The 25,648-nt window shown below is 35.4% G+C and overlaps 1 protein-coding gene across 1 annotated transcript; it reads left to right on the forward strand.

Annotated features, from left to right (window-relative positions):
• Positions 1-967: 967 nt before the first annotated feature.
• On the forward strand, positions 968-25,392 carry NFU1 (NFU1 iron-sulfur cluster scaffold; the record flags this gene model as incomplete). Its single annotated transcript, XM_084234554.1, has 8 exons — positions 968-1,029; positions 3,720-3,820; positions 6,675-6,810; positions 13,745-13,811; positions 16,679-16,793; positions 17,796-17,856; positions 22,535-22,709; positions 24,904-25,392. The coding sequence occupies 8 exons, from the start codon at positions 968-970 to the stop codon at positions 24,946-24,948; spliced, it is 762 nt and encodes a 253-aa protein (XP_084090680.1). The 3' UTR covers positions 24,949-25,392.
• Positions 25,393-25,648: the final 256 nt, after the last annotated feature.

The following is a 25,648-nucleotide window of genomic DNA, read 5'->3' on the forward strand; positions in this document are numbered from 1 at the left end:
ATATCAGTTACCAGTGTAGGCAAAGATCCCTAACCTTGTGAGGTGTCCATTCTAGAAGGGAAAAACTTACAATATAAGAATAAAATAAATTATATATGTTCGGAGGCAATTGGTTCTTTGGAGGTTTCACTTCAGCAAGTATATTTTGAGCATCTCTTAAATGTCAGGCACTGGGAATAAAATCAGGAAGAAAGTAAACATGTGTGTCGTGTGGCGCTCACAGTCCAGTGAGGCCAGAGAGTAACTGGCAGTAGCAGGAGGTGCTGCCAGTGGTCTATTTCTGCAACTGGTGCTAACATCCATATTTTCACTCCCAAAGCATTACCACGCCGTTGCAGGCCCCAATCCACACTTTGGGAACTGCTGTCTGAGAGAAAGCCGAATACCCCAAGAAAGTTCTGGAAGAATGTCGAGGGACTTTTTATACTTTGCTCTGGAAACTGGTCAATACTCATGTTTATACATTGAAGAGCAGCAACTCACTAACTGCTATCTTCCGTGCGAGTTGGTTACAAGATGATTGAATCTGCCAGGCCAGAAAATCACAGAGGTTCACATCAAGTGTTTGGAGGAAGGGAAGCACCCTACAGAGGGCCTGGAGGGTGAGCAGCAGCCTGCAAGGGGCAATGGGACAGGCGCAGGGATGGGGAACAGCATCCCAATAACAGGGTCAGCCGGTGCGAGGGTCGCACCTAGTAAGTAGGGAAAGCAAGCGAAGACTGGGCGCGTGCCTGCGGAGTCGTGCGTGCCTTACCAAGCACGCATTCTCCTCCCCTTTCCCACGTCCAGGTTTAGGCAGGACTTAGGCAAGGGCAGCAAACAGCCCCACTGATCCGCGGCGGCGCCCCCCGCGGCCGGTAGGGCGCGCGCTCCTCGGCGCCAGGCCTCGGTGGGCCGGTCTGCGCCTGCGCGGGGCTCCCCAGGCGCGCGAGGGGGTTGGGTCTGTCCTCTACGCACTCGGACTAAGATGGCGGCGGCGGCCCGGCGGGGCTGGAGAGCTGCGGCCGCTGCCGCGGGGCTACGCAGCCGGTAGGTGACGAGCCTGGAGCTCCATATTGGTTGCGGCTGGGCTTAGCCAGCAGAGCGTTCGCAGCCTCGCGGACCCGCCCTCAAATGGGATGGGGAGTAGCGGTCTGGCCAAGCCTCCCCGCCCTCTGGGGTTTCGCCCTTAGGTGGGCGCTTTTCGGTGAGGCAGCGCTGCACCCCTAATTCTGGCCGACTCCGGTGCCAGGCTCTGGGACCCGTTGCCTGACAGGGCTCTTGCCGTAGGGAGGCTCGCAAATACCGGCTGTAGAGACTGAAATGAAGAGCTCTTTTTGAATCGTCTGGCCCCTCCAGCCCTTGCACCACGTGCAGTCCCTCTGTCTTTTAAACACAAAATCAAAGTGTCCTGCATAATGGAAGCGAATACCCCGTCTCATTTCATCACTGTCTCAGTGAGGCCCAGAAAGGGGCTGTGATTGAGGTCACACAGCTTCTAAGTGATGGAACTCCGATGAGAATCCAGATGCCTAGATCTCCTTCCTATCACCTACGCCCTCTTCATTTTCTTGTTTTTACTCTTCTTTGCCCCCTGACTTTTGAGGTTGGCCTCCCAAATGACTTTACTCACTCAGGATTTGGTTAGGCGAAAGGCACTGAGGAGGCTAGGTGTTGAACCCTGATTTCTCTTCTGCAACAAAAGGAGAAAGGGGACTAATGAGTTTGACCTCGTGAGTGTTAGAAGTTTTAGTATTAATGATGCTCTTGGAGCTTAAATGCATTTCCTTAAGTTTGCAGAAAGAATTTTAAGTGCCTTCTGTCCCTCTCATGTTTGAATAGCCGTCTTTCTTGAATGACTTAACTCACCTTTACTGTTCTGTTTTTTTTAACTTGAAACACATAGCTCTCAGAATGTGGTTTAGTTTTATTCAGCCTCCTGCCTTTTTTCTGGGCAGAAGGGAAAAGAGTGCTTTCGGTGTTATTTCCATATCCCACGATATTAAAAATTTGGGCCTCGAGCCATTCTTAACAATGTTTTCACCCCAGACCTGGAACTTCAATAAATAATTAAGGCTTACCTATCACATAATAATACTAGTGGTTGTTAACTTTTATTGAACATTTACTACATGACCTTGCACTGTTTTAAGCCCTTTATGTGGATGATCTGGATACATCTGTGCCCCAATCTTTATGAGGTAGCTGTGCATATTAACTTTTAGAGCTGTGGAACTGGAACCATCTGCCATAGAAATGAAGACAGTCTCTACATGTAATGAGTTTGCAAGTGAAAATCAGGGAAATGTTTTTTGAAATGATCATATGTATTCTTAAAATTCAGTGACTTGTGAATGAAACTTGTTGAGTAATAGCAGTTATTTTTAAAAGATTTATTTATTTATGCATACAAGAGCTGGGGTACAGGTGGGGGAGGGGTGAGAGGATTTACCAGAGACAAAGTGGGGAGCAGAACAGGCAGATCTACTGAAATACACTGCTGAGGGGAGCAGAAGGCAAGAAAGGAGAGGTCTGCTGTGCCATGTGTATTAGATTCCTGGCGGTCAGGGGATTGAACTTGTGCTGTGCTGCAGTGGCTTCAAATAGCTTCACAGTGCTTGGACCTAACCCCTTGAGCCACCAATAGTAGTAATTTAAAGTAAACTTTATTTTAAGGTAATTTGCAACGATTTCTAAAATTTTTTGCTACTTACTGACATATTTTTAATTCCTTTTCCAGTAATTGTTTTTGTCAAAACCATGAAAAAATAGCCATGAAAAAATCAACACTTCTCTATCAGAATAAAATGACCAACGTTAACAGTAATGAGTTAATATGTTTTCTTTTTTAAGATTTATTTTTATTTATTTATTTATTTTATTTATACAAACACTGGGTACAGTCAGAAGTACAGGAGGGTGAGAGAATTCACCAGAGCCAGAGCGGGGAGCAGAGCAGGCAGAAGGACCGAAGTACACTGCTGAGGGGAGCAGCGGGCGGCAGGAGAGGTCTGCGTGCCATGCGGGACCCTCCCCCGGTGGCCGGGGAGCAGCCGGGGATTGAACCGGCATTGCAGAGGCTGCAGGCAGCTTCGCAACCCAGCGCTCAACCGCTGCGCCACCGGGGAGGCCCGAGTTAATATGTTTTCAATCCAAAAGCATATATAGATTGTTGGCTTTTTTAGCATTTTGGAGAATAGTGCACTTGCTGATAGACTTTTGAAATAACAAAATACTTTTCAAAACAGGTGGTATAGTTTCTCTCTTTCCAGGGGAGATATTTGGTGGTAGAGACTGTTCACTATTTTTATTTCCTTTGAATTTTGAACCATGTGACTCTTACCTAGTCAAAAATTTTTTTCTTAAATACAGAAAAAGTTTTGTAGTTCTTTGCTTCCTTGATGCTCATGTAAGAGGCTGGAACTCTAGGTTATAAATCGCTAACATAGATGCATTTGTTTCTTTTTTTTTGGGGGGTGGGGTGGGACCCTTCCCTGCAGCCTGGGAATGAACCGGTGTTGCGGGCAGCCTCACAACCCAGCGCTCAACCGCTGCACCACCAGGGGAGGCCCGCATTTCTGTTTCTTATACCAAATAAGAATAAGTTATCAAGGCTATAAATTTCTACTCGTGGATGGAAAATGAAATTCATTTTTATTTTCATTTTTTTATTGTACATATGAGAAGTAAAAATGAACTTATCTGAGTAGAATGTAAGTTTTATTTGTTTTTAATTGTAGATTCTGTCATATGATGAATCCATACACCATTAAGAAACAGCCTTTGTACCAGTTTTTACAAAGACCACTTTTCCCACTACCTGAAACCTTACATTACACAGGTAAAATTTCACTTCTTTGGGAGCAAATTATATTTCAGAAGCTAATGAAACTGATTGGGTGAAATTTTGTGGATCACAAAAGATGAGAATTTGTAAAATGTCTACTTAGATGCATATGAAAGAAGGTAGCATTTTTTTCCTATCATAACATTACAATGTACTGTAATTATTTGCTTAGATAAAACACCATCATTAGATTTCCAGAATCCTTAGAACAGTGTCTAGTAGATCTATGAATTCTCAGTGTCTTATAGGATTTCTGAAATGAAAATTTAAAAAGAAGTTACAAATGAGTTCATGTTTCAAAGAGTCATGCATTGCATATCCCTAAAATCAAATTTCTATCTTTCATCCACACCTAGAACCTAGTACTTTGAATGTTTTCTTTTTTTAAGTCAAAATTGATTGCTGTGGTTTTGTTGACAATCTTATTGATGTTACATACTTTCATTTACTAAATATTGGAAACAGAGATAAAGATAGGATTTGAAAATTAATGAAATATGACCACTGTCATGTGGTTAGGAAACTGTGGGAGGAGGGTGTATTTGTGTGTCTCTGTGTTTAATGCTTACCTGTAAGTGCATCTGGAACTGTAAGAGTTTGGATCCAGTTCTTGACTTAGCTCCATGTCTTTCTCTACCTTTGTGGCCATGCTCGCAGGGTGGCTCTAGCTAATGGTTAGAGTGGATCAGGGTGAAGACCTAACTTCTCCTGAATTCTGGGGCAATAAGAGGCATGCCTTGCTTGTCTCCTAGAATCAAGAATTATTTAGGCATAAATATTGAACAATTAAATCAGGTTAAACTATGTACTTTAAAATTTTGTAGGATTGAATTATATTTTCATCTATACTTTTCAAATTGAAGATCCACTAATTTTAATATTTTATATTGACTTTAAGCACCATTAATCTATATTTTGGGAGGTGCTTATAGCTACTATTTACCTATTACCAATTGTTATCACACATAATAGGAAAAATTATTTTAGATCAGTCAATCCTGTTGTAACCCTTATGACACTTTCGGGGGAAAGTGGTAGTAGTTCTTTCATCTGAAAAATAATTCCCTCTTAACAGATTTTCAGAGGAATTTATTGTTTGGGAGTATAAGTATTTTAAATCAAATACTTAGACAATGAGGTTACTTATTTATTTATTTTTTAGGATTTGCCTGGTCACAAAGGCAACAGATGACATAATTATAGGACAGTGATTTAAGAAAATGTATGGAAGTTAAGTTTAGATTTCTGTTTCACCAAGGAAATGACTCAACATTAGTTAGCTAGAACTGCATGGCAAGGTGCAAAAACAATTCTCAGCTGTCAAATTAGACTTTTCTCTGTAATGGTTAAGAAAAGCACTTCTATACCAACCATATGTTTTGTCAAATTTAATCTCTTTCTAATTTAAAATAAAACTGTTGCTTTTTGATATTGACTCTGATATATGTGGCATGAAGATTATTATAAGATAGGAAGACTGATCTTAAATATCTCTTCCTTTTATACTTGGTACTTACATATGGAGTGGCAGTATACTCTATGGTTAAGCAAGTCACTCCGGAAAAATGAGCTTGAATACTACCTCTGTAAATTGTTGAGTGACTTTGAGCTTTAGTTTACGCATTTGTAAGATGGTGTTAAAACTCTCTTCTTGGGAGACTATAAGGATTAAATTATGTAATTCATATAAAGTGCTCATCATCATGCCAAGCATGATAATTACAGTAAGTCCTTACTTAATACTGTCAATAGGTTCTTGGAGACTGCAACTTTTAATGAAATGTTAACAAAAATAATTTTACAATAGGCTAATGGATATAAACAAGATATAAGTTACTGTGACATTAGCTGGTTCTAAAAACCATTAAATTTCTAAATACTTTTAATGTTAAACAATGATTTATATTCACCCATTCATTTTTCAACCTGCTTATTCTGATTCAGGGTTGAGGGTTTCTGAACCAGCCTTGGACAGGACAATTCTTCATCTCAGGGTGCATTCACACACGCAATGATACTCACACTGGGACACTTTTGACAAGCCAGTGAACCTGTTGTACATATCTTTGACATGTCAACATAACAAGAGGATGTTATTCCAGATCTGCTGCACTCAATACATTTTAGTTACTGTTACATACTGTCCTTAACCTATCAGTGTGCTGCTCTTGAATGAGAAGTTTTTTTTTTTTTGGTCACAAAGTTAATTTTCATAAGAAATTAAGACATGATTGTTTCCAAGCCATTTGTAAAATGGGAATAAATAGGGCTGTTACAGGCTTAAATACATTTAAAGTACTCAACCCTGACATGTAATAAGCATATAATAAATATTAGTTGTCATTGTACATTACTAACTTTATTGTCTTTAAGAGAGAGGTAGCACTTTGGAAAGAGGAGAATATAGTATATTACCATATTAATACCACTGTGATGATGACTTATGATTATAATAGCCATTAGAACCAAATCACTAAATGGAATACATATAAAACTCCTGAGTGATTACATGTCTTAGTCCTTAAGTATAGGTTATTGCTAGAATCCATTGAGTAATAAAACTCAATAATCAGTGTTAATACAGAATTCAATGCAGTTATAATATATTGATAACTTTTCCTTTTTTAGAAACTTGTATTTTAAACTCCTTAAAAACATTAGTGTGATACAATTTCAAGTAAATGATACCTTTTTTTCCTTGTCTTTAGAAATTGACTCTGTTAGCTTAGAGTATAACGCCTTATTTTTTTTTTTTCTTTTGGTTCTCTGAAAATGAGCTTTCCATAGTCCATAGACTTGTTAAGTGCTGTTTTTTTCTAGAAAACATTTCTTCTTTTTTCTCTTTTAGTGAGATACATGTTTATTCAAACACAAGATACTCCAAATCCCAACAGCTTGAAGTTTATTCCAGGAAAACCAGTTCTTGAGACAAGGACCATGGACTTTCCCACACCAGCTACAGCATTTCGCTCCCCTCTGGCTAGGTATGTTACTGTTTTTCATTTGCTTTTACTGAGAAACAATTGGTTTGGGCATTAAGCCAGCCTTATTTAGAAATTGCATTTTTATGTACAGTGCATTTTTTTTCAATACATTATTTTCAAGTAAGAGATAAAGGAAAATAAGAGTTGGCATTAGGTAACCTTTCTCCTGCAAGTGATATATTTAAGAAATCTGCAGTATGACTAAAAATTTATATTTTTATTAAAAACAGAAAACCAGTGTGATAAATCATGGTAAATTTCCATTCTAATCTTTAAAACTTTGTTTTAAAAAAGAATGAAAACTTGCTTATTTTATTCTTAAGAATACCTAAATTTCTAGATGTTTCAAAATGGAGTGCTTTCTGAAATATTACATTCAAAACTATAGGTGATAATAGTTATCAGATATAGCATGGTTTTTTAAAAACTAGTCAGTGAAAAACAGTTTTAAAATCCACTAAAGACATGTTAAATGTGTGTCAGATGATAAAACACAAATGATTAAATTATTTCCATGAATCTTTTTTGACTGATAGCTAGAGAAAATTGATTTTAATTTGAATTAACATTGGTTTTTAACTGTATAAGTTTCAGGTGTATATCTTTGTACTTTGACTTCTGTGTAAACTACTTTATGATCCACCACTAAAACTGTAGTTTCTATCCTTCCTCATACCATTGATCCCATCTTACTCACCTTTATACCTCCTCCCCTCTGGTAATCACCATTCTGTTGTTTGCTCATTTACTTTGTTTCTTTGTCTTTCACAGGAAGACAAATATGGTGTTTGTCTTTCTCCCTCTAACTTACTTCACTTAGTAAAATCTCAGGGTTTATGTTGTTGAAGATGACAAAATTTCCTCTTTTTTTGTTACCTGACTAATATACCAATGTGTACATATACCACATATTTATTTATTTATTTATTTATGGACAGGTACATTAGGTTATCCATTTCATCACTCTGTGTCTTTTGATTAGACAATTTATTTAGTTTGTATTTAAGGCTTTATTTATTGGTGTGTATTTATTGCCATTTTGTTAATTGTTTTTTGGCTGTTTTTACGGTTCTTCTCTAGTCCTTTCTTCTTTCTTCCTTTGAGATTTGGTGAATTTTTTCAGTGGTATACTTAGATTCCTTTTCATTTTCTTTTGTGTGTTTGCTAAGAGTTTTTGCTTTGTGGTTACTGTGAATTTCAGATTTAACATCTTACATGTATAACATTCTGTTTTTAATTGATAGCTACTTAAATTTGAGTACATTCCAAAACTTTACATTTTTGTCACTTCAGCCACATTTTATATTTTTGATCTCATTTTACATCTTTGTGTTATATCACATAAGTTATATACAACCTTTGAATAATTATCGAAACTTTAGTTAATTTTTACTACTTTTATCTTTTAATCTTCACGTTTGCTTTATAAGTGATTGATCATGACTTTCACTGTACATTTACTTTTTCTCTTTGTATGTTTTCTTGTCATTAGTGTCATTTCTTTTCAGTTTAGTGATAAACTCCTTTAGTATTTGTGTATCCAGGAAACGCTTAATGTCTCATTCAATTCTGAATGACATCCTTGCCAAGTATAGAATTCTTGGCTAGAAGTTTTTTCCTTTCAGGACTTAGCCATGCTGCTCTCTGCAGCATGCTAGTTTCTGCAATATTTCTGTTTAAAAATCTGCCGATAGCCTTAGGGGGTTTCTCTTGTATATGTACAACCTGTTTTTCTCCAGCTACTATCATTAGCTTTTACCATTTTAATTATAATGTGTTTTGGTATGGATCTCTTTGGGTCCTCTTATTTCAAACTATTAGAAACTATTTATAATAAGAAATATTAGAATCAGTTCAGTTATTTTGTTTTGGTTTATTAGTTTAGTTAAAGTCCTGATCACTATTTCAACTTGCTGATAGGTTTGAAAAACACTACCCAAGGGGACACCCACAGATATTCATAAGGTGTGTATAAGGATGTTATTGTAGCCTTGTTGGTAATGATAACAAGTTGGAAATAACTCAAATATTCATTGGTGGGAAGAGTAAATAAACTTTGTTCATCCATAGTCTGCAAATAGTAAAAAGGATGAGGAAGACCCAGATTTACAGTCATAGAAAAACCTCTATGACTATTATATGACCTCTAAGGCAAACAAGTTGCATAACAGTGAGTACAATGTGATTATCATGTATATAAAAACAGTATATACAAAACAACAAAAATGCACAGAGCAAAGATCTGGAAGAATGCACACCAGACTGGTTAACAATGGGTGGGTGGGTAAGAGGCATTTTCACTTTACATGGGTAGTTTGAAATGTTTACATCAAGAATGAGTTTGCATATTTTTGTACTAATAAATGTAAAAGTTAAAAAAACCTGCCTAATTATATTACCAATTGGAAATTATTTCTGTCAGATATTCAATATTATTTCTGTCAGATATTCTGTTCCTTTCAAATTTTGAAAATAATCTATTTCCTGGACTCACAGAATTTATTGTTTTCAGTGAGGCAAAACTGATCTTGTTTTTGTTTTCTTAGCTGAGAATGTTTTTGCCATGGACTAGAATGTAAGTTTCATGAGGACAGAGACCAATCTATCTTGCTTATCTTTGTATCCCTACTATTTATATTTAATACAATGTCTGGCACTCAGTGAGTATTCAAGTATTTGTTGAAAGAGTGAGAAACTGATTGAATGAATGAATAAAATAGTACATCTTACTTTAGGGAGGTATTTGACTTATTTTTCACTATCCTTAGAGACTAGACAAAGAAATATAAGCAGTGTGTAAGTCAGTGTGTAGAGATAAGGAAAAGGGCTCTATATCTCTTTAGTTGGCATATTCATGTTCTTTTTCATCAGCAACATTAATAAATATACAATTATTTTTTTCAGATGGGAAGACCTGGTTTATATGTTAGATGGCAAAGTTAAAAAATTTTCAGACATTAAAAAATTTCATTAGGCTGGAATGATACATTAAAGCAACTAAGGTAAAAATCAAACAGGAACAAAAGTCTTGTATTTAAGTTTATTTAAAGACTAACACAATTGGGGCCTCCCCAATGCCTAAGGGTTAAATTTCAGCGCTATCATCACTGCAGCCTGAGTTTGATCCAAGCCAGTTTGACCCACATATGGCGCAGCAGACTTCTCCTGTCTTGCCCACTGCTCCTCTTAGCAGTGTACTTCAGTAAATCCACCTGTTCTGCTCCCCACTCTGTCTCTGGTGATCCCCTCACCCCACCCCCACCTCTGGCCTGTACCCCAGTTCTTCTACAAAATAAATATTTTTAAAAGAGGAATAATACAATTATGGGATAAAAGAATCTGATCTTTAATTATTAATGTTGGATATGATGCAATAATAAGCTTTAACAGAGTCATAGTATACAGCTAAAAGACATAAGAATCTTTGTATTCTGAATAGGTCAGACTACGTTTAGGATACTGTGTTCAGTTCTGGATATCATATTTTATTTTCAACATTGACAAGTTGAAATTGTCCCAAGAAAAGTAACCTAAATGACAAAGCATATATGGTAAAATTTGAAACTCTTGTTTTAAATTTTTCTTTCTTTTAGGGACACACCTGTGAATTCTTGCTTAAAGCAATTCCCATGGCATAGATATCAGGCTGATTTCCTCTGAGTGGTCCTCTGATTTGGAGAAAAAGCCTTTGTTAACAGTGTAGGTGTATAGTCAGTTAAAAGACCTACTTAAAAGCAGGGGTGTGGGCTTACTGGATCATAAGATGCAACCAAGAACATTGTGACTACTTATAAATTTAACATTGGGTGGTTGTGTAAAGGATCCAATTATTGTTTCTTAAATAATTTAGAAACAATAATTCCTGTAGTATTCTTGAAATGGTAGACAAAGAAGGAAAACTGTAACCTTTAGAAAGGGAAGGTGCCTTCAAATCCCTTACAAAGGCTTTTCAAATTCTAACTACCTCTCAGACAGTTTTAAGAATTAGTTTTACTGTGGTATAATTTACATGCAATGAAACTCATCTGTTTTTATTTTAAAAGTACGGTTCAGTGAGTTTTGATGCATACAGTCATGTAACCATCACTAAAATGAAAATATAGAGCATTTTTATCACTGTAGGAGAGCCCTTGTTTTTCTCTGCTATCAGTCCTCTTGCTTCACCTCCATGACTTGGAAACTCTGTTTTTAATATGGCAATGACTTTTTAAAAAAAACCTTTTATTTTAATCAAGAAAACCTATTTGTGGCTTAGGTTTTTTTTTTTTTTTTTTTTTTTTTGTGGGACCCTCGCTGGCGGCCTGGGAATGAACCGGCGCTGCAGAGGCTGCGGGCAGCCTCGCAGCCCAGCGCTCAACCACTGCGCCACCAGGGGAAACCCTTGTGGCTTAGATTTTATTTTATTTAATTAATTAATTAATTTTTTTTGCAGAATGACAATGTCTTTATTTTATTTCTTAGTTGTAGCTCATCCATCTCAAATTAGAGACCATCTTTTCATTAAATTATTCCCTCCTCTTCCCCAATTCAGGGACAGTTTGAAAAAAGCTTAATTTGTACAGGTTGTCATGAATTTCAATTTTCATTTATACATAATTTAAATGTTTACAAAGCACTCAAAATTTAGCTTACATGTATATGACTTCTGAAAATGACTTCTTAACATAACCTTTTTGTTCTGTAAAAATACACACATGCATATGATGAAAACAATCTTTTCTTGTTAGGGGAATTTCCTATGCACTGTAAAAGTCCCCCCCCCAAAAAAAAAAGAGAAAATAGGGCCTCCCTGGTGGCGCAGCAGTTGAGCACTGTGCTGCGAGGTGCCCGCAGCTTCTGCAGTGCCGGTTCGATCCCCAGCCACCAGGTGAGGATCCCACATGGTGCGCAGACCTCTCTTGCCACCCGCTGCTCCCCTCAGCAGCGTACTTTGGTCCTTCTGCCTGTTCTGTTCCCCGCTCTGGCTCTGGTGGAGTCTCTCACCCTCCCTCGCTTCTGACTGTACCCAGTGCATGTATGTATAAATAAATAAATCTTTTAAAAAAAGAAGAAGAAAAAAAGATGCTAACTATATTATTTCCAATGTTAAATGACTTTTCCTGATAAGGAAAACTTACAGACTAAACGGGTAATAGTGAAACAACAGCAGCTGGAAGGAATGCATTCCCCACATATATTTTAAGCCTAAAGAGCAGAGACTTCTGGCAGAGAACACCACACACTTCATCATCCTCTAGACTAGACAGTTGGAACCAGAGAAGGAGATTTGGTGATACTCATGGAACTACCTTCTGATACCTTCACCTTCATGCTACAAAAGCAAGTGAAGGTTGTGTTAATTTTAGATTCAATTCCATTTCAAGCAAGTAGACCTGCTGATCAGTTTGGATATGAACATCATTTCTGGTGGTCATACTGTACATAGGACTTATTTTTTGCACTGCAGCCTTTACCAGAGGGAAGTCCTGACCTGTAGCAAACAATCATTTGGGGTTCCAACAGCAGGTGCAAACCCATGAAGTCCAGTCCATTCAGCAGCAGCTGGTTCCTGGTTGTATCTTTTACTGTCTTGTGGGTCGCTTTGCTGCAGTTAGAGATTTGTAATAAGGCCATCTCTTGCTCTGAGCATTTTGAGCCTTGATTCATTTATCAGCTCTGTCTGCTCCATCTGCTTTTTTTCTTCTCATATTATTCCACTCTAAGGTCTTTGGGTTTGTACCAGATGACCTTTCTCACTGTGGAACTCTTCTGCTTTAACATTTGTTTCTTCTGTTTTTTTAATTGGATTCTTGTTCAATAAAAACTATCATGTGCTTAATGTACTCTGGCATGTCAATATCACTGAGGGCCATGGTAAAAGAGATGCTAGGCTAATGTGCAGACTGACTCTAGTTTAGGTTTAAAAGGGGCAAAAAATGGGCCTCCCCGGTGGCGCAGCGGTTGAGCGCTGGGTTATGAAGCTGCCCGCGGCCTCTGTGGCGCCGGTTCGATCCCCGGCTGCTCCCCGGCCACAGGAGGAGGGTCCCACATGGCGCGCAGACCTCTCCTGCCGCCCGCTGCTCCCCTCAGCAGTGTACTTCGGTCCTTCTGCCTGCTCTGCTCCCCGCTCTGGCTCTGGTGAATTCTCTCACCCTCCCGCGCTTCTGACTGTACCCAGTGCATGTGTAAACAAAACAAACAAACAAATAAATAAATAAAAACATGCCTCTATTTAAAAAAAAAAAAAAAAAAGGGGCAAAAAAAGGGGGGGGGGCAGAGAAGTGTGGTTGGGGGGGTGGAGAAAAAGCCAGAGCAGGTTTTGGCGTCCTTTGCTTTATAATCATGACTTTTTAAAAATAAATATTACAGCTTTGTTGAGATATAATTGACAAAGTATCATGTAAGGTTACAGTGTACACTATGATGATTTAATGCGAAATGATTACAAAAAGGTTAGTTAACACATCTGTCATACTGTTAATTGATCTTTCTGCCACTACAGTTTTATCTTTTCTGAGTTTCATTGAATGGAGCTGTATAGTCTTTTGTGCTATACTTCCTTCATTTTATATAATGCTTTTTTTGAGTCATTCTTGTTTTTGAGACTATCAATAGTTCATTCCTATATATTGCTGAGTAGTACTATCTATACATTGTATGAGCAGTACAATCTGTTTAGCCTTCACCAGCTGATGGACATTTTCAGACTGTTTTATAAATAACACTGCTGTAAAGATTCACGTGCAAGTCTGGTGCAGCATGTTTTCATTTCTCTTGTATAATTAGCTAGCAGTGAGATTGTTCAATTGTAGAGTAAGAGGATGAAACAGGATTGGTCATAAGTTGATGAAGCTGATAATGGATATGTGGAGGCTTTTTTGCTCTTCTCTCTACTTTTGTGGGTGTCAGGCTTTTTCATAACAAAACATCTTGTCACATTTTTATTTATTCACAGGCAGTTATTTAGGATTGAAGGAGTAAAAAGTGTCTTCTTTGGACCAGATTTCATCACTGTCACAAAGGTAAACACAGGATTATTTAAAATAAGACATGAAGTACTTTTATTTTTTTCCAAGTCTAATGTTTCTCTCCAGAATTTCCATTCTTAATGTATTTCACATACTGTTATTAAAAAAATCTCAAATTAAGTTTGCTTCTCACGTTTCTCAAGTTATTTAATAGAATTTTCACATTGAAATTGACTTTATTTCAGATCCTTCATTTTTCAGAAGAGGAAAAACTTGCACTTCAGTGTATTAAGTGTAATATCCCAGATTATGTAGTCAACCTAAGCAGGGCCAGGACTCAGCCTTGGCAGGAATAAAACTTTGGCTTCTAAGTATTATGTTTTACTAATTTTTTTTTTTAAGATTAGGGTCTCCTTGGTGGCACAAGGGATTAAGTACAGCGCTGTGAAGCTATTAGCAGCCTCTGCAGCAAGAGTTCGATCCCCTGACAGCCAGGAGCTATCCACATGGTGCAGCAGACCTTGCCTGTCTCGCCACTGCCCCCCTCAGCAGTGTATTTCAGTCAATCTGTCTGTTCTGCTCCCCACTCTGTCTCTGGTGACTCCTCTCACCTCTAGCCTGTTCCCTAGTTCTTGTATGCATAACTAAATCTTTAAAAAAAAAATCTATGTAGATATGACCAATAAAATGATTGAATACACATCTCCTTACAGCAGCTGATACTTTCTACCATCCTACAATAACATTTTATTTAAATTTATTTATTTATATATTTTACATCTTTTTTTTTTTTTTTTTTTTTGTACAATGTGTGCGTTCTCTATACCATAACATTTTAGAAACAGGCAGTGGAGTGGACTCTCAATGTCAAAAAATGCAGCTAAATATACTACCCATGCCAACGAAAGTAGTAGTATCTGCTAGAAAAACCTGTGCTTTTTTTTTCTTTTAATTTTTATTGAAATAACATATTATTATATAGGATTCAGGTGTGTGACATTATAAATCAACATCTGTATTTTCTATAAAGTTCAAGGCTGATTCATTTTAAGTCCACTAGATTAATGAGAAATGAACTATTTAAATTTGAACTATGTATCCTTTTGAATCTGTTAATTGATGTGTATATACTGAACTTTGCATCAAAATCAAAGTATTTATTAAATTTCTCTTAAGCAATTTGAAGGGATTACTCTTGAGTTTTTGATATACCATAAAAGTGTAAGTACAAGTGACTTAACCATGAGTTCCATGTAGTTCAGTATTCCACTATAGCTATTTATCTATATATGGAATGGAATTATGATTTTTCTCTTTAGTGATCCCAGTGTTTGGGTTTCTTGCAAATATCTCAGTTGTAAATGTTTTCCCTGTTATTTATAATGTTATTTTTTCCTGAGATCTCAGAAAGCCTTTTCTTGACCATATATATTAAAGCGTTCATAGTCTACTTATTTTCTTCATTGCACTTATCACTTAATCATATTTTTGTTTATTTTTATTACCTGTCTTTCTTGGGCTAGAATGTAAGCTCTACAAAGTTAAAAGATTTTTCCATCTTGTTATGTTCAGCTAGAGAAGTCTATCACGTAATACACACTCTTAGAATTTTTAAAAATTCTGTTATTTTTTTTTTATGTGTGGTAACATTGGTTTATAATACTGTATGCAATTCAGAGGCATAGGATCATAGCTCCTCAGATGCATGTTACCACACGACATGCACACCAATCATAAAAATTTTTATGGAAGAGAACGATAATATAAATATTAGTTTAGTCCCTTAAACTGAATTTTTAAGTTTTGAGTGGTTTTCCCCAGATGTAGGGTTGTATCAAGCAAATCTGTGTCAACTAATCCCCAGTCTTTAACAGTTTCTAGATTTCTGGCCTGTTATTCTTCAGTTTTCTTTTTTTTTTATATTTTTGAGGTAGCTGAAATTGTTTCATATTTCTGATTTGTCTGATATGGCACTAGTGCTTTATATATATTACCTAAATTCTTACAACTAGTATTCCTGTCTTCATTTTACAAATGGGAAATTATTCATTTTAAGAAGTTTTTATTTAGTTTTTATTAATAGTTTGCTGTATTTCTTTTAGGATAAAAGCATGTGATTATATCTTACCAGATTTTACTTTTTTCTTTATTATCTTGATTTGATTTTGGTAAATTATCTTTTTATTTGTCTTTCACATCATAATTTATAGTTATCCTTTTTGAAATTTCTCCCACTCCACTATTTTTTCTTAACTGGAAAGGCAAAACCAATAAATAATATCCCAAGTTAGAGCACATAAAGATATTTAATAGGTAGAATAGTAGATTTGATTTGTTTTCTTTCAGTTACCTTCTTCATCATGAACCAACTTATTTACCTCATATAAGCAATCAGTTGTTTCCTTTTCTGATTTGTAATTGATAATCAGAGGCTTTTTTTTAAAAGATTTATTTATTTATACAAGACCTGGGGTATAGGCCAGAGGTGTGAGGGTCCCACATGGTACGCAGACCTCTCCTGCTGCTCCTGCTGCTCCCTTCCCCCTCAGCAGTGTATTTCATCAGTCTGTCTGTTCTGCTCCCCGCTCTGGCTCTGGTGAATTCTCTCACCCTCCCACGCTTCTGACTGTACCCAGTTCTTGTATAAATAAAATAAAAAATATATATCTTTTAATCAGTTTGGTATCTCCTAAATAGGACAAGATACATAAACAGATTTAACAAAAGTCTTCTAAGATTGTATCTTTCAAAAATCATTATAAGCCAAACCCTTTAAGAATTAAAACTGGCATGTATTGTTCAGAAGTAGGTGCTGCTGCATAGTATAGAGTACATATAGTAAAAGATTCTTAAAAGAGAGAAAGTATTGTTTTGTGTTTGTCTTTGTAAAAAATGTAGTTTTGCCTTTCAAATATTTACAGGAAAGTGAAGAGTTAGACTGGAATTTACTGAAACCAGATATTTATGCAACAATCATGGACTTTTTTGCATCTGGCTTACCCTTAGTTACGGAGGAAGTATCTTCAGCAGAAGCAGGTATTATGTTGGGAAATAATTTATCTTTTTTTCTAGACTTTTCTTCACTTTTGTCTTGATTTTAGAAGTATGAGAATACAGATTTTTGTCATTTACTATACAGATATACCTTGGAAATATTGTAGGCATGTTTACAGACCACTGCAATAAAATAACTAATTACAATAAAGTGAATCTTGAGATTTTTGTTTCCCAGTAAATATAAAAGTTATATTTACACTATATAATAGTCTTTTAAGTGTGCCATAGCATTATGTCTAAAAAGCAATATGCATACCTTAATTAAATGTGACAGAGACATGAACTCAGTATATGCTGTTAGAAAAAGGGTACCAAAAGATTGGTGGAAATCTTAAATTTTGTAAAAACAAAACCAAAACAATATCTGCAAAGTACAATAAAGTGAAGTATAATAAAATGAATTATGTCTGGTATTAGCCCGATACCAATTCTTGAGGGAATCAAAGTTCGTATTTATTTGTTTTACCCATCATTTTGGGGGAAAACTTTGTATTACTTGAATGTGTGTATAAATTGAATTATAAAAAACTAAAAACTACAATTGTAAAGTTTTTCAAGCATACAGAAAATAATATAATGCTCACCTGTGGTGAGAACTGAAATTGTAACTTAACTTACTAAGTAGATTCTCAAAGTTTCCATCAAAATAAGGGCAAATTATTTTCTCTGTTACTTTTCAATGCTTGAGAAACTTACAAACTTAACTAAACTTATAAACTTACTAAAAATTCAGGCCCTAATAGCAATGTTATTTCAGTATACTTTACCACCAAATGCTGAGTTGATCAACTCTCCTTAAATTTTCTCTAGAGAATTGAATGGATTATCTTCTCCTTTCCCCAAATCACTTATATTATCACTTTACCAAATTACATATTCTGTGCTTTTTAACATTAAGTTGGAGTCATCTTATTTGATATTTGTACTTGCATGGATATAATATTTCTACTGTTGATATTTTTTATTTGTAATTGTTCACAGGATCTGAAGAAGATGATGAAGTTGTGGCTATGATTAAGGAATTATTAGATACTAGAATACGGTATGTGCTCATCTTTCTACCTGAAGTCAAATATACTACCCAGAGAATTTCATATAGCCATAAGCTTTTGGTTGTCTGTGAAATTATAGTAGCGTTCCAAAATAAATATTTCAATGTAAACTACAAAAGTTTGCCATGTCAGTTATATTTAGTCTCTACATTCTCTAAACATTGTCAGTGAAGGAATTTATCTTTCACAGTTACCATTTAGGTTTGATATTGTTATAACACCAAATTTCCTAGGAAAAAATGACTTAACATTTGGAGGATTATGAAAAAGGGAGGCAATCCTGTTTTCAGGATATTGTCTATAAAGAATCAATTTCAATGAGTGGAAAACTGCAGGTTTCCATTTTGCTTATGGCAGACCTGCTGAGAACTCCCAGAAAAGCTAGATAAAATGCAGTAAAAATTTTTGTTTGAAAGCATGTTGCAGGAAATTGCCAGAATAATTAGATTCTTTAGAGGAGGGAAGCTTACTGAGGTTTTTGCTGATTCTTCATGTGAGGCTAGAATATGAGAAGCTGGCTAGAGACAGCTGCTAAGAATCAGAGAAACCATTAGCTTTTAGCATGTTTGTTGAGATGAGTAGACAAAACTTAAATTTTGGGTTACCAGTGAAGCATTGACTAAAATGCCAAAATCCCAGAGAAAAAAGAAGTTAGGGAAAAGTAAGCCTAACACTCAGAGGCACATGTGTATTTTTAGCTGTACTGGGGTAAAGACTATATGAAGTCAAACAAAATGCAGTTGGAGAACTGAAAAGAGTTTTAGTAGTTTTATGGTACTGGTGGAAAAATAAAATTGGGAGTTCAGGATCTGTTAAGGATGGTGGGGCCTCAGGAAACATGCAGGCTCTCGGTTGGGCTCCTTAGAGGACCAAGCCATTGAAATGGGGACAAATCAGAAGTAGACTAGACATTGTAAAGCAGCATCATCAGTGGTTTGAGCTACTGCCAGAAGAGAAGATAATTTCTGATATAATATATCCTGATCCACTTCTGTTTTTCATACACATTGTCTATTATTCATTCATAAATTACTAGGCATACTTAGAAACTGGACCAGTAGAAAACACATCCACAGTAACTTTGAGTTCTCAAACATCATCTTTAAAATAACTGTGATTATATGTTTAAGAAAACAGAAAACAAGATGAAGAATTTCATTAGAGAACTGAAATAGTAATTCTTAAATAAAAAATATGACATTAATTGAACATCACATTGGACAGACAGCCTTGAAGAGAAGATTAGGACACTGGGTTATAGGTCAGTAGAAAATATCCAAATTGGCATAAAAAAAGAGAATGGAAAAAGCATGAAAAATATACATAGCAAAGAAAGGTCTTATAATGCCTTGTAGGTTTTTTATATATCTAGAGTTAAAATGCATGATTAAAATATAAAAAGTATTGAATGTAAAATGAAATGTTCTATAATCTTGAGTTTATCTGGAAATTGGTAAAAGTACTAACACATATCATAGTTTAAGAAACCAAGTAGGCAATTTATAGGGTAAACACTAAATGAATAGTAAAAAATTATATAACCAACAACCTGAGGAAGGGGAGAAAGGAATAATAAAAAAGAAATCTTGATTAATCCAAAAAATGCAAAATTGTAAACAAGTGGTAAGATGGCAATACAAACCAAGTCTATTAGTAGTTATATTTTATTTATATTGATTAATAAAAAACGAGATTGTCAAACAACACCAATCATATATTACTTATAAGAGAGATGCACCTTGGTGGATATACCATGGCAATAACACCTGAAGGAGGGGGCTCCTATGCTCCTAAATTATAAACAATGTAGACCAGTATTATCTCAATTAAAAAAAAGAGAGATGCATCTTAAATATAATGAGACAGAGTGGTTGAAAGTAAAAAGATGGAGAATTATATACCATGCAAAGAAGAGAAAGCCGGTGTATAGTTATATAGATATCAGACAAAATGTACTTCACAGCTAAAGATATTACTTGTGATAAAGAGAACTCTTTCATAATAATATATGGGTAATTTAAACCAGGAATATATCCTAATTTTAAACTTGTATGTACCCAATAACAGCTTTTTTAAAAAAAAGGTTGATTTATTTATGCATACAACAACTGGGGTATAGGCCAGAGGCATGGGGTGGGGATAGGTTTGAGAGGAATCACTAGAGACAGAATGGGGAGCAGAACAGGCAGATGTACTGAAATACACAGCCGAGGGGAACAGCAGGTGTGACGAGAGGTTTGCTGCACCTTATGGGTCACCTCCCTGGCCAGGGATCGAACTCATTCTGCAGTGGCTGCGGTTATCTTCATAGTGCTGAGACTTAACCCCTTGCGCCACCAGAGAGGCCCCCATACCAGCTTCAAAATACAGGAAGAATATTTAACAAAACTAAAAGAAGTAGATGATCTACAATCATATCTGGAAAAACACTTCTCACTAATGAGTAGAGCAAGCACATAAAATGATGAGTTAAAAGAGAAGAGTTTTATATACATGATTAATAAATTTGACTGAATTTACATAGAATATTGCACTCAAAAATGCCAAAATAATCTTTTCAAGAATACATGGGAAGCTTACTAAAATAGATGATATTATCAATCTTTCAGTGATTTAAATCATTGAGAATATTGCTTTCTGATTACAGTAGGATTAAGCTAGATATCATTTACTAAATGATAACCATAGAATCCCCATTTTTATTTATTTATTTATTTATTTATTTTTAAAGATTTATTTGTTTATGCATACAAGAACTGGGGTACAAGTCAGATGTCCAGGGGGTAAGAGGATTCACCAGAGAGAGTGGGGAGCAGAACAGGCAGATCTACTGAAATACACTGCTGAGGGGAGCAGGGGACAAGGGAGGAGAGGTCTGCTGCTCCATATGGGTTGCTCCTTGGCCAGGAGTAAGGCAGTGTTCTTCAGAAAGAGCCACAGGTCAAGAACAAAAATAAATTCACAAAGAAAATTTAATATAAGAGCTATCTATATGACCTTTGGCAAGACAGATTTCTTTTCGAGAGGTGCAAAGAAGATCAAGGAAAAGACATAAATATTGCACTGTAAAATTATATATATATATATATATAATTAATACTTTCTCTTCATCAAAAAATACAATGGAGACGCAAAGTAAGGAGTAGAAAATATCCGTAATACATATATGGCAGAATATATTTAAAAACTCCTACAAATTACTAAGAAAAAGAAAATCAAATAGAGAGTAAAGCAAACACTTCACAAAGACAGTAACCAAATAGCCAATAAACATGAAAAGTGCTCAGACTCATTATTTATAATGAATATTCAAATTTAAGCCACAATGAAAATCACAGTAAATCCTCTAGAATGGTTAAAATCATTAAGATTTAAAATACCAATTATATACTTTATATACTCCTGGTGGGAATGTAAGTTTATGTAACTGGAAAAGTATTTAGCAGTATCTGCTAAATCTAAATATATGCATATTCTTGATCCAGCAATTCCACTCTCAGGTATGTTCCCAGTACTACTATATATGTGTACCAAAAGACAATTGCAAGAGGACCTCCCTGGTGGCACAGTGGTTGAGCGCTGGGCTGCGAAGCTGCCCGCAGCCTCTGCAGTGCCTGCTGGATCCCGGGCCACCGGCGAAGGTCCCACATGGTGCGCAGACCTCTCCTGCCACGCCTGCTGCTCCCCTCAGCAGTGTGTTTTGTCGGTCTGCCTCTTCTGCTCCCTGCTCTGGCTCTGGTGAATTCTCTCACCCTCCCGCGCTTCTGACTGTACCCAGTGCATGTATAAATAAATAAATAAATCTAAAAAAAAAACCCAACAACAATAGAATAGATAAATTCTGCCATATTTGCTTCATGGAACACAATGAGGCAGTGAGATTGAATGAACTTACTACATTGTATATGAGAGAAACTCACAAAGAGCGAAAAGAAGCCAGATACGAAAGAGCAAATATTCTAAATGGAATTTAATTTTATAAATTATAAAGTTAAAAAACATACTGATGAATGATGATAGAAATTAGAATAATGGTTACCTTTGGTTGGCAAGAGTGATTAGAATGAAGGACAAAGGCCTTCTGGTATTCTCTTTTTCTTGGTATGGGGAAAATGTGTATTTACTTTGTAAAAATTTATTGAATTGCTCATACATGATTTATGCATTTTTCTGTATTAATGTCTTATTTAATCACCTCTGTTCACCCAAAAGAAGTAAATATAGCTTAAGTAATTACTATAATTAAGAAATATGAAATTAAGTGCTTGAAGAGATTACTACTTCGCAACATTAAAATAAGTAAAACAAATAATTGTATGAATGAATTTTCGCATTTTATCTGAAAGTAAATTTAAAAATACAAATAAGACCAGCCACAGTTGTTAGTCTCTGTTGTAAAAGTTGCTCTAACTTTGAATTTTAACAATATAAAATCTAAGTTCTGAGCTGTATTAAAATTTTTTCACTAAATATAATTAGCTGATGCTTATAAAATGCATAATCTCTGGAGCAAACTGTTTTATAAATTAGGTAGTAATACATATGTAGTAAAATGTAGCAACATTTAATTAGCTAGTAATATATATGTAATAAAATATAGCAAATATTAAAAAAATTTATGAAAACTTCTTTTTCTTTTGAATATATCATACATATTCTTGATCACAGGCCAACTGTGCAGGAAGATGGAGGAGATGTCATCTATAAAGGCTTTGAAAATGGCATTGTACAGCTGAAACTCCAAGGTTCTTGTACCAGCTGCCCCAGTTCAATTATTACACTGAAAAATGGAATTCAGAACATGCTACAGTTTTATATTCCAGAAGTAGAAGGAGTAGAACAGGTATGCCAATATTATATGATTGTTTCAACTTAGTATTAAAATAAATATTTGAAAAGAGAAGATATTCATAACCTGACATTTTCTTGATATGAATATCAACTGTGTAAAAACATTTTTGCAAATATTGCCTCATTTAGTCTTCTAATAATGTAGTGTATTAAGTTCTTCCCACTTTATCCATAAGGAAAGACTCAGGAGGGCATACTACTGTTCAGGTTATAAATAAAATATGAAAAGGGCATTCAAAGCCTGCAGTTTTATAGATGAGAATTTAGAAGTGTTCAGGGGAAGAGCTCCACATATTTATCAACTTGTTCTTACATGAGCGGGGAGGAAGCTCATCAAGAGATCATACATTGTTATACAGTAGACTACAGGATGAGTTACAGTGCTTTTTCTGTAGCCTGATGTCAGCATTTTTTTTTGCCACAACATACTTAAGAAATATAGCACAGCACTTTGTCAGTAGAATACTGATCCTCACTGCACTGATTCTCAACCAAAAGCATGGCCTTATGGAGGGAGATTAGCCTAGAGGAAAAGAGTATATGAAAATTAGGAGTATGAAAAACTCTTCAGATAATTCTGTCCCTTTAAGCAGAGGGCACATCCTTTAAGTTCCTTTGAGAATCATTCATGTGTCTCTAGATATCATTAAAAATCTATCCTTGGTGGGCCTCCCCTGGTGGTGGAGTGGTTGAGCGCTGGGCTGCAAAGCTGCCTGCAGCCTCTGCAGTGCTGATTTGATCCCTGGCTCGCCAGCGTGGGTCCCACATGGTGCGCAGACCTCTCCTGTTGCACCCGCTGCTCCCCTCAGCAGTGTATTTCGTTGGTCTGCCTGTTCTGTTCCCCTTTCTAGCTCTGGTGAATTCTCTCACCCTCCCATGCTTCTGACTGTATCCAGTGCTTGTATAAATAAATAAATAAATAAATAAATAAATCTTTTAAAAAAAAATCTATCCTTGGTATAATACATGCCATTCTTTTTAGTTTTTATCAGTCCTCTACTTGGAATCAAGGCCTGCTTTAACTGGTTAAATATGTCTGTTTCAGCTTTATGTTCCCTGAAAGATTTATAATCATATCTAGGTCTTTGTATTCCTATGCAGCACGTAGCCCTCCGTGTTATATATGTCCTATACATAGTTTGTATTATATAAGTATTTGGAAATATTCCAAATTTAAGAATATTCTACCTAAAATGGGAGTTAGTTGATTCGCAAAATTCTTTTCTTAGGTGTTGCTAAAATTGGATGTAGAATATCAATTCTTTGGAGGTAAATATCCACTTTTAGTCAATTTGAGCAACTGTGAGAGAATTGTTTTCCATTAATTGCCTCAGATAAGAATCAGATTCATGTAGTTTTTATTTTAACTTATTTTTTCCATTATTCCTATATGCCTTAAAAATTATATTAGTTATGCTTTGGTGGATTAATAAAGGAGCTTTTTAAATTCACTTGTTCAGGGTAGGCTGTTGAATTGGCAGTCAGATTGTAAACTGGAATTGGCATTTAGTTGCAGCAGATGTGGTAAAGAGAAAAACAATTCTTAGGTTAATATAACTATTTTCTTCTCCAAAGGAGTTGGTCTTTGTTATCTTAGTGATGTATTAACTCATGAAAGAATATTAATTTTTAAATTTTTTCTTCAAGTATTCATCAGTGTTTTTTTTAATTTATTAGCAGTGAAAGTCTTCACATTTTTCTAATGTGTAAAATGAATTTTGTCGCAGTAAGACCAAAATAATTAATTGCTAGTATATTTTATTTCCTTACTTTTTTTAGGAATTCATTTTTCTAATATATATTTTTATAATAACAGGTGCTGCTCCCCAGAATATGTTTAGGTAAATAAGATGCTTTTGGAAGAAGACAAAAAAGTTGGCTATATTAGGAAATACCAGTTAATCATTCTCTGTCCAGCTGAAACTCTGATGTTGGAACTCTCTTTTGGGACAAAAAAAGAGACTGTGCTTTGATTAATTTGCCGATAACACTTTTCTTTTTTGTTAGGATACCAGGTTATATAAACATATGTTTGGGGGGCTATTTATATATTTATTCTTATTGGACTGACATGAATTCTTATATCGTCGAGTATAAACAAGTAATATTAAAATCAGGAAAATAGCAATTTCTAATCCTTTTCTTACACTCTTTCCCTTTTTTTTTTTTTTTTTTTTTGGTTTTAGGTCATGGATGATGAATCAGAGGAAAAAGAAGCAAACGCACCTTGAAATATTTTAGTTTTCTTTGGGCCCAGCAGTTGGACTTGTCAATAATGTATATACCAAACTGAAGGAACTTGAGGGTTAATAAAATATGCCCTTCCTTAGAGAATGATGTGTGTATGTCTATCTGTCTATCTGTCTGTCTGTCTGTCTATCTATCTGTCTGTCTAACACGTTTGTTTGACCTCATATTAGTTATTTATAATACTCTGAATCATCATCTGTACATGTGGATTTTATCCAGAGATATTTTTACTTTTGTTCTTCATTTATCGTGGTTCCTTCTTTGCATAATGTGTGAAACAGTTTAAACTATTTTCTCCTAATTTATTTACTTTTTTTTTTTTTACCGAAGTAAATAGGGAGAATGTGTTTTAAAATAGTCTAAATTGACTTTACTTTTTGAGATGCTTGGAACTATTTTTACTAAAATTTCCCCTTGATTAAAAGCAAAACTAAACAATTCTGGTTTAAAAATAGTATCTGGCTAATAATTCCCAATGGAGAAGCATATTTTAAGAAGAAATCTTAAAAAAAAAAAAAGAGGAGAAACTGCTTTGGTCCTTCTTCCATTGTCTTCTTCTGACTCAGAGATTTATATCTATGGCATACTTGAAATTTGGGCAGTTATCTTTTCACCATAGGGATACTAGTTTTTCAGATAGCCAAAATAAAAATTGTCCTCTCTCACTTTTCTATAGTATTT

This window comes from Talpa europaea (assembly GCF_964194135.1).
Source record: "Talpa europaea genome assembly, chromosome: 6".
NCBI classification, from domain to species: Eukaryota; Metazoa; Chordata; class Mammalia; order Eulipotyphla; family Talpidae; genus Talpa; species Talpa europaea.